The 14,753-nt window shown below is 38.7% G+C and overlaps 2 protein-coding genes across 5 annotated transcripts in view; one reads left to right on the top strand and one right to left on the bottom strand.

The window, feature by feature from the left end:
- The window catches only part of LOC138713499 (golgin subfamily A member 6-like protein 24), a 588,053-nt gene that overhangs the window by 154,881 nt on the left and 418,419 nt on the right, over positions 1–14,753 (top strand). The window lies entirely within an intron of this gene.
- The window catches only part of LOC138713674 (26S proteasome non-ATPase regulatory subunit 10-like), a 340,028-nt gene that overhangs the window by 321,440 nt on the left and 3,835 nt on the right, over positions 1–14,753 (bottom strand). For 2 of the 3 annotated variants that reach the window (XM_069845957.1, XM_069845947.1), the window contains exons 2-5: positions 11,070–11,343; positions 10,703–10,765; positions 8,752–8,826; positions 7,649–7,753 (exon numbers count right to left, since the gene is read on the bottom strand). In XM_069845957.1, coding sequence (XP_069702058.1) covers positions 7,649–7,753; positions 8,752–8,826; positions 10,703–10,765; positions 11,070–11,342 — 516 coding nt within the window. In that variant the 5' untranslated portion in view covers position 11,343. Of the gene's footprint in view, positions 1–6,624; positions 7,364–7,648; positions 7,754–8,751; positions 8,827–10,702; positions 10,766–11,069; positions 11,344–14,753 lie in introns of those variants that run through there. The other variant, XM_069845965.1, reaches the window with a different exon arrangement.

Below are 14,753 nucleotides of genomic sequence, written 5' to 3'. Positions count from 1 at the left end.
AGTGACTACACTCTCGTGCGTACGTACAAACCCTCAAGCCCTGACGTACGGCTGCGGGCAAGGGTAGCTGCTTCCACAGTGGCGGAGCTAAGAACTTGTATGTGAACCAAATTTGTGATAAGAATGTAAATTAATTTCAGCTTTTAATTGAAGCACGCTTTCACTGTTAATTGCATTGTACTGAAAAACAGTACTCTATACAATTTTGTACAGTTAACTATATACGAAACAAATTTTTGCATGTTTGCACAATAATGAAACAAAACAAAATATACACTTTTATACAGATTAATATACTGTTTGTCTTCTTCTCATTGCTATACAATTCAATTAACAAAATAAAACAACAGTACAAACGTTGTTATTCAAATACAATTCTCTAATAATAGTACTTTTTCTTAAACATCAGAGATCCGCTGCGATTTTTGCAGTTTTCTGTTAGTAAGCAGCTATTTAATTCTCGGAGCTATTGTTTTAGTACCAGCCAATAGCAAACATGCTTTCAATTGTTCATCACTTAGTTGTTTCTGTGACGTGACTTTGTAAACTTCATTAAACAAAACAGTGTTTCGCATACGTAGGTTGTCCCGAACATTTACAACGTTCTTGCAGCAAGATTGTACTGTTTAGGAAACCTTTCTCGTGGAAAACAAGTATAGAAATGGTTAATACTTTTTGTTTTGATACTTATCCTTTAGCTCAATATCGCTTTGTAAATCAAGTATTTCTAATTGTAGTTCAGCAGGAATATCCAGGACACTCACTGAAAAAGATATCTTAAATTGTTGTTCAAGATCTCTAATATTCTCAAATCTACGTTCGAAACTTCGCACAATTGTTGCATTATTCTTATGTATTCTTTCATGTCCAAGGCTTCGAACAGGTTTCCCATGTACATCCATAAATAAGGCAGTTTCATTTCTAAGTGCGAGAAAACGTTCCAGAATTTTTCGACTTCACACCTTACCTCGGTATGGTAGAGTAAATCCCCATACTGTTAATACCATCAAGCAGAGCCCTGAACTCCCTGTGATTGAGTCCTTTTGACCTTATGAAATTAATTGTTCGCATAACAACATCCATTACATTGCTAAGGTTCATGTTTTAGCACATAAATATTCCTGGTGCAAAATGCAGTGCACCGGTGCCCCCAAGCGACCTCGATAGGTTCCACCACTGATAGACTGCAGTGTACAAGTGTACTGCCCGCAGTGGAAGCCGTAAGTAGGCCTGTACGCCTTCTCGCGATCTTGACTCGACTTGGCGGAGCCTGTTGTAGGATATACCAGGCGACGCTGAATTTCGACTGTGAATGTAAGCATTTGTTATTTTGTATATACAACAGATATATATATATATGCCTTTATATACTGAATTATAAGGAACATAATTAGGAACACTGGAAGACCCTGTGAGCAAAGCACGTTTTTCGGTGTTGTTCCATCTAGGCCCTACATCGGAAAAAACTAATAAAAATGAAATAAATAATAATTAAAAAAAACTTTATAGCGTCTATATATAATTATTTCAATAGATCTAGAACTTATACGCAATGTGTATTTTTTATTAAATTTAATAAGAGAAAATGTTCAGAATTCGAGGTGAATTTTCGTTTGGCCTATGCTATTCCTGCTTACCAGCACCGGTATTTTATACGTTTAACACGATGTGAAAAATACTGAAAGATTATAGCAGAATTGATTTCTGTGTTTATTGTTATTCATTGTATTCTCGGAGTTTCATTCAGGAGTTGGAGCCAACTCTCATACCCTTATTCCAGGTTACCAGCACCGGTATTTTATACGTTTAATACAATGTGAAAAATACTGAAAGATTATAGCAGAATTGATTTCTGTGTTTAATGTTATTCATTGTATTCTCGGAGTTTCATTCAGGAGTTGGAGCCAACTGTCATACCCTTATTCCTGGTTACCAGCACCGGTATTTTATACGTTCAACACAATGTGAAAAATACTGAAAGATTATAGCAGAATTGAAGTAATAAAATAGGAACAATTGTAACACTCACACCACACGAATGCAATTTTTGTCTGTTTCAAAACAGTACAACAACATATTATTTAGAATCAGTTTCAAGTCAGCGCTGAACGTGTTGTTCCGTGTTTTATGTGTTCAGTATTCTATGTGTTTAGCGTTAATTTAATTAGATCCTTATCTGTTTCATAGTACAGGTTTTAGTTTATTGTTTATCAATCGAAGTATTGTTAATATTAAGTTATTTGGTATAAGAGGTGCGTCACAATTTCCAAGATCGTACATTTCTTCAAAAGAAGAAGACAAATAGAACATAACGGTAGCGACCAAAGAACTTTAGGCCTATATAAAACATAGCCTATCGTTTACTTCCTTTTTATCAAAGTTGGGCATTTTCTAATCGATTACCGATTACACAACTTCACAAAAATTAGAGGCTAATATATAAAATAATGTTTCAAAATAGTATACATCCAAAGTCTAATAGGATTAGCTATGTATTTAATTTGTATCCATAATTCAAATTTTTTATGAAAATTGTAGGTCTACATCACAAAATTATGCCACCCCCCCCCACATTACAAATTGCATCTACCCTGCCGATAGACCCTAGGTCTAGTTCAAAGACATGACTGAATTCGTAACTAAAAAATAACAGTGCTTGTATGCGTGTCCAGTGATTTAATATGGAAACATCCTAAGCAAGGATGGCACTTTAAGGCAAAAACAAGACTTGCTAGCCTATATGATAAAAATGATTGAAGACATCTCGTAACAAATGAAAGAATAGAAACAGAAATATAACCAAAAACTTTAGATAACATTTTAGAAACACTGGGTTACTGGCTGAAAAGAAACTGCGTACTGGAGGATGCACTGGAAGAAATCGTGAGCGGGAGAAAAGGTTTGGGGCAGAAACAGATATCAGATGATAGACGACATTAAGATATATGGATCATATGCGGAGACTATAAGGAAGACAGAAAATAAGAGAGATTGGAGAATGCTGGGTTTGCAGTCAAAGAACTGCCCTACACAGAAAACTATTACCTAAATGCCTGATTTTTTTTGACAAATCAACTTTAGTCCTGGATCGGACTTGTGAATTTATTTCCCCCAGTACGTCCAGGGGTGTCAAGAACGCCTTCTGCGACGCCTGGTTCCCAGATATTGACGGTTAAGAAAACATTGGGGTCATAGTGCCCATTTTTGAGTAGCCCTATTGGGTGGTTGGAGCCAACCGTATTGGAGGCTTCATTATGAAGAAGAGACACAGAAAATATGAACAATCCGTCGCTATTTCTTGATTTATTTCGATAAATTCTCTCCAGACAAATCTTGAAGGATATCCGAACATTTCCGGAGTCTTCGAAGCTAATCCACTGAGAGTTGAGGAGAACCCTCGGTGTTATGGGTAGCGATCAAGGACCCGTTATTGTCTGCGTCCAGGCAGAACCTTCTAGCCGGATGAATTTCCGTACAAATGCTGGCGGAGGAGAAATGTAAAATCCTTGCTGTTTTTGGGTGGATATCAACTTTTCTCAGGGATCGGAATTTTGTGAATTTCTTTGCCCGGAGTGCGTTTTTATTGTACACCGCTGTAATGTAACAGTATATGTGACAATGAAACTAGCAGGCACGAGTTCAAATCCAGTATTTGACAAGTTACCTGGTTGAGGTTCTTTCCAGCGTTTTCTTCAATTCGTTAAGAACAAACCATCGTTGATTTTATGAGCTCTGCTATGTGGCAGTACAGAAAATAATTTTTCTGGATGAAGAAATATTAATTAAATGTCAACAGGCCTACACTGATCCTTTATCATGTCATTTACGTTCACCATGGATACCAACGTTTTCTACCAAATTATTTCATATTCTTATCTAGTCCCATTGATTTTTAATTAATTTTTCTTCCTCCTGAAATATTATGTTGTGTCTGTCACATAGCAGGTTTGATAAAATCCACGACGAAATGCTGGGTAACGTTCGGCGTGCATCTGGTTGGCATTATCACCTTCATCTCATTCAGACGCTAGGTAACCATAGCAGTTGTAAACCGCCGTAAAATAAACCGATTAATATAGTCAACTACTGCAGTGTATTTTTTTTTTTTTTTGTTAAACGCGATTTCTTCGAACTTTTTTTTTCAAATCAGTTAATGTGCCCTCTTCCTCAACACATTATGCACACCTGCGTGAAATGTTTACCCCATAATTCAGTTAACACTTCCGTGTTGTAGATTCACCTTTGTTCAATTTTCTTATGCCCTAAATTGTTAAACTTATTTAAAGAAAGAGTTCTAAAATAAAAAAAAATCATATTTTTCTATTCAATATTTACAAACCTAAACAACTTTCCACTTACCAACTCCAATCCTTCAAGGAATTGTTCGTTCGTTTAAGATTTAAACTTCACCTGGCACCGCATAATCATCCTGGCCACCATACCCTACTATCTCCTGGCTTATTTTCCTCATGAGTGATGTTTTATTGCTGTCACTCATGAGGTTCAAACTTCTCTTCGAACTGCTGACTAAACATACATAGGCCTGGGCTAACGTAACTCCGCCTTGCAAGGATACATCCTGCCTTCACCTGCGTAAGATGGGTTATCTAACTTTAGGCGCCCTGAACACTTCCGCTCTGAATGACGTTTGTACTAGATCAGGACGCGGGGCTGACTGTCAGACACATGAAAACGGTTTCACGTAGCAACCAGGCCAGCCGTAAGGGGAATGCACGACTGAAGCATTTCTGTTCAGCAAAACAATTTTTTTTGTCTCAAAAAGAAAAATATGATACTGATAGTAATTTTTAAGTAGGCTATGCTTGAGAATAAGGTCCTTATGAACAAATTTGGGGACAACAGGGAGCAATAAAGTTACAGGAGAATACAGAAAGTTACACAAAGCAGAAATGCGTGCATTGTATTCTTCACACAAAATAATTAGGAGTATTAAATACAGCCGTTAGACAGGGCAGAGCATGTAGCACGTACCATGGCCTATGGGTGAATACTGAAACGCGTACAAGTTAGTGTGTTAGTGAGGAGAACCGAGCCAGGGGGAGAAAGATTTTTGGGGAGGACGAGACGTAATAGGGAGGATAATATTAAAATGGGAGGCTTATGTGAGGTCTGCAATGATCCTCCGAGTTCTCTAAAATCCATTTGTAAGTACACTCTGTTGTCGGTGGCTTTAATTCTCTACAGAACTAGTTTCCCTAATTTTTTAACGGAGTTCTTCATTCTGATTATGCGGCATCTCAACGTCACGGAATTGCGGAAGCTCTCTTCTGAACATCTTTCGTTGGTCTTCGTCTTCCTCTCTCCGCTTGTGGTCTTATGCAGACGTGGTACGCTACGACTGAAAATAAGGAAGCCACAACCACTGGAAGGAGCTGGTGGAAGGACTGTGTGTTGGGCTGTGCAGTGGCGGACTCTAGTCTGAAGACACTTCTGTTGATAAGTGTCTCTTAAATAACAAATATGTTCAACACGATTTAAAGCATTATCCGTCGTTATAACATTCGTAAATAGGGGATTCTCCAATCTCAAATATTGGACACTATACGATACAGGACACCTGGCAACATTACTTACTTGTAACTGACATCAGGAACGACCTTAATCAGCTGCCAACCTTAATGAGAATTCAGAAGTTCTGTAAAGTCATAAGCAAGTAACCGAACTCTTTAGTGAAACGTCATGGAACAGAAGTTGCAGGCCTACCAAATTACAAAGTGAAAGTGGAACTGGAAAATATACGTAGGCTAGGCTCTAGGTAGGCACTTTGTGTAACATAGGCCTAATATTTTGCGAGGAGGCCTAACTTGTTAGCTACAGGACTAAGTTCCTTCAAGACCGTGCTTTTCACTCTTAGATTCATTCTCGTGTTATGTAGGGCTACACCGGCTGAGAGTGGGGGTGGTGAAAAAACCCACACACACGGAAGGAACTGATGTCCGTATCGCATACTGACGTCGGCAGTGGAGGTGAATGGAAACAATAAATCAGGCTCAATTATGTCTGATGTTAATTACGTAAGCTATGTATGATCACTGAATACCAAACAATATCTCATGGGTGTTCAATGTTCTGCATTATGAATGTAAATGTTTGATTCTGTACACAGGGGTGTACAGGGAAACGCCTTCGCCTATTGATAGGGCTATGTTAGGCCTAGTAGATAAGATTTCGTCTTCCCATATCAGGAGATATAAATTCTGGTTAACTTCACGCTTACCCTTTTCATAATATGGCGGTCAGAAAATAGACGGCGGTAAACCGTGTTTGAGTCTTTGAAGTTATCAGTGGCGTACTTTATGGACGCAATTAATACAAGTTTACAGGCGTGGATGTGGAGTTCGTGCAGGCACAGTGATGCCAACAGAAATGCTTTTCTTCTCATATTGCAAATAAATATAGGCCTAAAAATTAGCCGCAGTATTGATGTGCGTGTGAGGAACATGAGCAGTAACGGCAATCAGTGGCGTATCAAGATCATCGGACAGGGCGAGGCGACATACTTACTGTGCTTGAAATAGTTCAGTTCACATGCTGAAGGATCAGTGGCGTATCACAATAACAACAATCCTGTATGTTTTAGACAAACAGTGATACCAACATAAAAACTTTTAACGTATTTTATTTGGATATTGTGTACAGCAATTTGAACAATAATTATAAAGACAATTGACTATTGATGACAATAATAGACTAATAATAATAATAATAATAATAATAATAATAATAATAATAATAATATTCACAAGGTATCAGTGGCGTGTCAAGCTCCAACCACAACAAAGCCTCACAACACGAGAGTAACGACAGCCTAGAGCAATGAAGTAACAGCATTACACGCAGAGTAGTGATGCCAACACAACACATTCCCGCTGGTTACTGTGGTTTAATGGTATTGCTGTCGTGTTGGCAGCACTGCGCCTGCTCAGCCCTGCAGCATGGCCGCCACTTCTGCGTGCCTGTTCTGACGCGCCAGGTCCAGGGCCGTCCGTCCGTGCTTACCCCTCGCCCCCCGCTGAGCGCCATGCTGCAATAGCAGCTGCACCACTGGGGCGTGGCCACGACGTGCTGCACGGTGCAGTGCAGTCCACTGGTCTGCATCAGGCTCGTTGGGCCGCGCCCCGGCAGCCAGCAGCGCCCTGCACGCATCCTGGCGGCCTTGCTCTGCAGCCAGCCACAAGGGCGTGCGGCCATAATGATCCTCGGCGTTCACCTGGCTGCCTGCATCCAGGAGCAGCTGCACCATGAGTGTCTCCCCCCGCTCTGCTGCCCGGTGTAGCTCAGTCCTGCCTTGGCTGTCCTTCTGCTCCAGGTTGGCCAAGATCTCAGCCGCAGATCTGAGCTCCTGCAGCAGACAAAACAATCTGGTCAGAGGAAGCTCAGTCAGCTAGGTGACAGTTCACTAGGAGGCTGAGTGAAGCTGATGGCAGTAGTAGTGACAGACATAACTACAATAATGTCAGTAGTACTACCCTATTAGTAGTAGTAGCAGTAGTGATAGTGGTGGCAGTTCTAGTGTGAAAACTCAAATTAAGTCTGCTCTCCAACTGCAGCTGGTCGCAATCTCTGTTGTAACAGTTTGTATCAATCATTGCTCATAACTGTAACCATGGCAACAGCTCACACTTACTGCTGTCTTCTGGCGCTCCGTTTGCAACTCGTCCGCCATTTTCTTCAGTTCCTCCCCCTTCGCTTGCAGTTCTTCTCGCAGAGCCCGCAGTGCTTCCTCCTTACTCTGCAATTAAAAACAAATCTGGTTGAGAAGAACCTCAGATATCGATACATGGACTAGAAACATGACTATAATGATGATGACGATGATTTTATAATACTAATAATATTATAACTAATATTCCTTTTATCATTATTAAAATGTGCAAAGACTGAATGGAGCTCGTAAACTCCCTCGTAAAAGTTTAAAGGTAAAAGAGAAGATGGAATCAATACAATGAAAGAACTTAAATGGGAAACAGTGAAAGATACAAATTGGAATCCACGAGAATTTTCAATGTGGACGAAAGTGGCTTCTCCACAGTACAGAAGAAGACACAGAAAATCGTAGCGAGGAAAGGCAAGAAAGAAGTGGGTGTGATATCGAGCGGTAAAAGGAGTGAATGCAACGATGTGCCAGTGCATCTGGTCAAAATGTTCCTTCCATGATTATGATCTGTCTGTTGGTGCTCCACAAGTCATTTTTATTACAGTTTCAGAAACTGGCTACATCAACTATGAATTGTTCGTCAAATGGATGCAACAATTCATTTCCTCCGTCCATCCTACCAAAGAAAGGCCAGTATTGCTATTGCTTGATGGACACACCATCCTCAGCAAGAACTTTGATGCCCTGATGTATGTGGTACAATTTAGGAAACCAGTTGCCTAATTTGTACTCATTGCAGACATTTAGAAAACTGAACGTCATGACTTTATGGTAACTTGAAGTAAACTTTTCTTTTTAGGAAAATCCTCCCCTCATACCAGGAATTAAGATGTCGCTATTGAAATGATTCAACATTTCTCAGTTAAAATTGGAAAAAATAAAATGTGTAAAATGGTACAAATAAGGCAACTCTGCCCTATAATTGTGTTGGGTATTGTATAATTGTATTGTAAATTGTAATTTTATTGTGTATTGTTTATATTGTGTATACCACTGCCACTGGGTGCTGACCACTTGCAGTATAAATAAATACATACGTACAAACTGTAACCATGGTAACAGCTCACACTTACTTCTTCCAGCTGGAGCCTCATCTCCCGCCCAGCCTCCAGTTCTTGTCTCAGCTTCCCCAGCTGATCCTGGTAACTCTGTAACATAAACAATTCTGGATTAGAGAAAGCTCAGCTGGTTAGGTGATAGTCTGACTTGAAGCAACAGGTTCATGAAAGAATCAAGCTGATGGCCGGTATACAGCATCAGGAAATGACACAACAGCTACCAATGTTTGGATAAAGGCTTTCAGATAAAACTTCTCATCAGTCTATTATTTTCCCTAAAGAGTTAAATAAATATGACAAGTCCTCAAATAAACCGAACATCTGCAGGAAGTTGATCTTCATTTTCATGATGAAGTTTTAAGAAATGGGCCACAGAACAACCCGTAATTTGTATTTTCATGGTAAGCCCTAAAATAAATGGGCCATGGATCACCTAACTACCAGAACATAATTCAGTCTTTCATAAGCCCTAAAACAGATGCGCCATTGGTCATCTAGACCAGCGTGCATCAAACGATGTGAAGATGCTGCCCATTTTTTTGGGGAGACTTTTCATTGCAACCTCCTCTTCCCTCACTACCGTATATGTACCTCCCTAAAAAAAAAGCAACAAAAAAAATCCCTAGACAATTGAAAAAAATATGATTTTACTGAAAACCACTCAATAGTGGCCACTTTGTATAGTATCGTACCTGCGAGATGAGAAACCAGAATATGCTAACCTACTTTCCAATGTAGGCTATTCCATTTTGCTTCTTAGACGTGCCTTCCTTATTGAGCTATCTTTCAAACACTTTCACTAAGTTTTCGTCAAATACGACATAAATGTATGTTAATAAGCCATTGTTGTTTTATTTTATGATCCATCCCTCTGCCCTTTACATGACAACCCAAGGCGTCGCGACCCATACTTTGAGACCCACTGGTCTAGACCTGCCCGCCCTGATATGTAATCCACATTTTCATGATTACATTTCTCCTCATAAAATCAACTCTAAACTAGTCACTGTCCTTGCACTCCTGTTACTTAAGTATGATTTATATGTTGTTGCTTTTAAAGCTACTTCCTACCTTCTTCTGTCGCACCTTGATGCTTTACCAGAATGAATATCTGGCTGGAAAATACACTAGATCATAAACATTTACACGGTCCTATCTCCTCTTTTATTTCTTAACTGTTTAGAACAGTGGAATATCTTAATAACAGTTCTCACATACTTTTCTCTAGCAGGAATTGTCAACTATTTCTTTTCATGTTAAACTTGGGGGACATAAACTTTGCTTTTTAAGGAACCAGTATAGAAAGACCCAATTGCACAGGACAAGGACAACACATCATGCCACACTTGCTTGTTAGACAAAGGCCATACCACTGCAAATGCCTGCACTGAAGGCAGATGTATTCGCCAGTTGTTCAGAGATTCATTCCCTGAAGTCCTGACATCCCATTTCTTTGGAAGCCGCTAGTAAAATCAACCGGCTTATCGCTTTCACTGAGCATTAATGTTGCACACGTTCAACTTGTCATTGAGTGTGTTTCAGTCAATGGGAATTCGAAATAAGACGCTAGTGAAATAAATAAGCAGCTTCATTAGAAAATATAGCCAGCAAATTGGCCGGAGAATAAGGAAGTTTGTTCAAAGCAAATACAAGCAGTGCCATATAAATCACACTTCAGCTAGCCCCTCACCTAACCCACTCAAACCTCCTCACTGTCCTCGGCCTCCTGTCACTTAGCTATCGCCATTTTCGTCTTTCAGGTATTGCCACTAATATTACTGTCACTACATTGTGATATATAATGGAGTACCCATATTTATCACTCAATTAAGTGCCTATTTGAACACACCTTAGCGTCTGCATGTCTGCCTATTTTAAAGTTTTTCGTGCTATTGCTCCAACCTTTAATGTACCCTCAACTGCCCAATTACTGTATCTGTAACCATGGTAACAGCTCATCACTTACTTTTTCCTGCTGGAGCCGCAATTGGTGCTCTCTTTCATATTTCTTCCTGAGTTCTGCTTTCTCCTGTAACCACAAAGGAATCAGGTTCAGACGTAGCCCAGTCAGTAAGGTGGCAGTACGATGAGAAACAGAATAACTCACAACCAACTACTGAATGTATTGCACTAAACAACACGACATTTCTAATTCTATCTTTCGCATTATATACATGGCTACAAATTTGTCTTAAATATTTTTGAATTTTCGTCGTCACCCATTTTCTGAATGTCTGGTAGTAGCAAATAGTTCTGTGGAATAAAACCTTAACTGTGATCTAATATAAGTTGTTCAGTAGTAACTGTAAATATGGCAACAGCGGATCTCTTACCCTTTCTGATTCTTCTTTCAGTTTTTCCAGTTCAGTCTGTGTTTCTCTTAATTCCCTCTCTCTCAGCTTCAAATTCTTCTTCAGCTCCTCAATGTTGTTGCTGCTCCCTACTTTTTCCTCTTCCTTCTTTGCCTCCAGGCCATGCAGGGACCGCGAGTCCAACCTCTCCTTGAGGACCCTCACCTCCTCTATGAGAGGAAGCAGCAGACGAACCTGTCCCTCCAGGGTCTTCACTCGCTGCTTGAGGTCGGGGATAGGATTCGGTTTAGCCATCCTGCACACCAGAAAACAAGAAAACAGTGAAACCTACAAATAACTTACTATTCACAAGTCACTTCCGTTAACACGTACTCCAATGATCTTACAGAAACTGTAATGAATGAGTACAATGCAGCTTTCAGAGTTATTTGTGTCCATCAAGTAATTCACCTTGCTCAAATATGTTAGCAATTCCTTAAAAATTCGTTCTCAAAATATTGTACTAGAATAATAATACAGCTTCACTGACTGACAAATGTCAAGGGGTTTCCTCAGAATATCACAGAAGTGGAGAAGATTAGATACATTTCCACTTTTAGATGAATTGCTTCTAAGTTACTTTAACGTTTATTGCTGATTTTCTTATGTTTGCAATTCAGTACAAACTTGACATAATTATAGAGAGTTGCAACAAATTTCATGTCCGCGGAAAACAACAGTTGCTCATTTACACATGTTGGAATCTCAGCAGAGTTAGAACAATCCCATAATCAGCACGGGCTGACGTTGCTAGCATGTTACATTTAATCTAAGAAATTGCAGACTTTGTTAATAAGTACATAAATCCTAATGATTGATTTGTGGTTGTAAGACTCACAGTTTTTAAGATCAATTTCGTTATTTTTGGATTTGTTTCGTTTTTAGGTTAATTTTTTTCAATTTTGGTAGTACATTCTTGGCCATTTTTTCGACTTTTGATATTATTTATAATTTTTTGTTTCACTTAACTTTAATATAATTGAATTTTATTTTATTTTGTAGTTCACTTGCCGTCCTCATTTACAGCAAAGGTAGGATGGAATATAATTTTCATGGAAGAGCAATTCAAGAATGGACAGTAAGCTTGAATCCTTGTAGAGTCCCAAGGCTTTAGAGAGAGAAAGCTGCAGAAACTAGTCAGCTGTTCCTCACTTTACAAATAGAATAACAACCTTCATAAAGTTTTAGGATTTTCCGGGATTCAGTCAGATGTGACACTAAATTCTGTACAGATAACGATACTCTCCATCGCATGATGAGTTTTATTTCCACACTCCTCATCCTAGCAGCAAATAGCAAACTTGCTATCGAGAATGAAGTTAAAAAGAAATCATCAGCACAGTCAGTAACATTACCACAAACTGTAACAAGTCACAGTAACTCATCAGAATTTTTCAAAGAATTGTGCGATGTTCTAGATTCATTGGATATTCCTATCTGGAAACTAAATAACACAAAACTGACGGTAATTGTGCAATGCAACAGCGGACAATCAATTCTTAGTAATTTATATGTCATCTTCATCATCCATAACATAGTCCGATTGTTCATGGTACAGCATGCTGAACTTGTACAAGAGCACAGCCATTCGGCTACCCAATCATCCACAGAATAGAAATGATAACCACAATAAACCTCAGCCTGCAGTGAGAGAGAGAGAGAGAGAGAGAGAGAGAGAGAGAGAAAATACTTAAGAAATTATATTCTGCAGTGATGCGAATGCAATGCAAGATGAGACGACAAATTGAAATACAGTGTAATTTTATGTTATTTTCTATTTAGTGTGTGTTAGTAAAATGTGTTCTACCTGAGAATATTGGCAACTTACATTAGCCAAGTATAAAATATCGGCAGGCGCCTTTTGATAAATCCATCTTATTTTTCATGGCGTTAGGCCTATATGGAATTCTTTTTTCTTTTTTAATTTGAAAGTTACACTAAATAAGTTACAATTTTTCTTTTGCTTCATTGGCTTCTGTCAGATGTATATAGTGATAAACACGTGGTTTAGTTTGCAGCCACAAATACTTTCAAGATGAAAATAGTACCTACAACACTTACCTGTATATTGTAATGCATTGTTCTAGCTTTCCCCCTACTATTTCTTACAAATGTAACATTTGAGAGGTCCAGGATACAACAATACGAAAAATGACCACTTTCCTAGTAATTCGTCCTTGACCTCTCGCATATTAGCCCATATTGGTAATTATAATAAGGGGGGGGGGCTGAAACACTGCATTACAATATACAGATAGGCAGAGGTGATAGCCTATGCAAAATGTTTAACAACCAGTTCTCTCATGTGTACCTATGTTAAACATATACGGTATATGTCCATGGTAATTGCAAATATTACCTAGAAATAATTTAACAATCAGTTCGTCCTTCCCGGTGCGAACCGGCCGAATATCACCAGTGCAAATAGGCCTAAGTCTGAAACTAATTTATGTTGAAATTGACCTATTTGTGTCTGCAAACTTAAAGCACGTGCTTATTACTATACAGCGTGAATCAAAAGTCGGGAACCATATAAATATCTTCCATATGATTGATTTTCGATTACTATTGGTGTTACCAGTAGTTTTAAGACCAAATGCTTTACCAGTGACACATTCAATTCTAGCCTTCAGCTATCTCAAAAGCCGCCATTTTGGATGCAACTTTGAAATTTTAAATGGCAAAGGGGTCATGTAGGTGCTCAAAATGATGTGACAATTTTCTGGAAAAATCAATGCTGCACTCTGTTTTGAGATATCTCTAATCGTTTGCAAGTTACTTAAAGATAACTGTCATAATGACACAAACGTTAGTTACTGCATCTACAGATATTTTGTAACATGGTACCAGGGGCGGCTTTTATTAAGGGGCACATGGGCACGTGCCCTCCCAGTGATATTTATTATCGTATTATGACTATATTATAATACAATTTAATTGCATTATGAAATAATAACTTAAAGAGTTTCACATTTTCATTGCTACTAATGTTTTCAGAATGTGTAGTAGTCTATGAAACCCAAGTTTTCTGAACAGGTAATAAAATGGGCTCTCTCTTCTCGTGCCCAGCGATGGACGAGGAAGGGATGGGGGTGAGAGTTGTAGGAAGGCGGAGCTCTTTGCCTCAGACCGTGTGCTTTGGGCACTGTATTTGCCGTGCCCACCAAGCCTCTTCAGCTTAGGAACAGTCCATTTAGCTGCGTGCCATTTTTAGGGGTGTTGACACTTGCTGTATAGCAGACGACATTTTACAACTAAACTTGACATGAAAAACGTTAAATGTACGTTTACTAATTTAGAAGCTCGACTCATTGCATAAATCACGTGTGTATGTGTATGTATATATATATATATATATATATATATATATATATATATATATACATATACAGGGACATCACTTTATTTTTACCAACATTTTTAACATTAACCTGGCTATACTCGGAAACACTGTTGCCCCCTTCCATTACAGGAGTTTGATGTTACTAGTGCAATATGTAAACAAATCATTTTACTAGGTATAGGAGGAGAGAAAACTAGTGTATCCATTTATGTTGTAGGGAAATACGATATTACGATTTTCAGTTTGATCATCACTTTTACGGAATTTATCAAAATACAGTAGAGTAGTAACATTTTTTTTTTTTAACTCAACTTTTCAGGCGG

This window comes from Periplaneta americana, chromosome 2, assembly GCF_040183065.1.
Source record: "Periplaneta americana isolate PAMFEO1 chromosome 2, P.americana_PAMFEO1_priV1, whole genome shotgun sequence".
Taxonomy (NCBI): domain Eukaryota; kingdom Metazoa; phylum Arthropoda; class Insecta; order Blattodea; family Blattidae; genus Periplaneta; species Periplaneta americana.
Note: the sequence above shows the minus strand (reverse complement) of the source record. Positions and strands in the feature narration are given on the sequence as shown.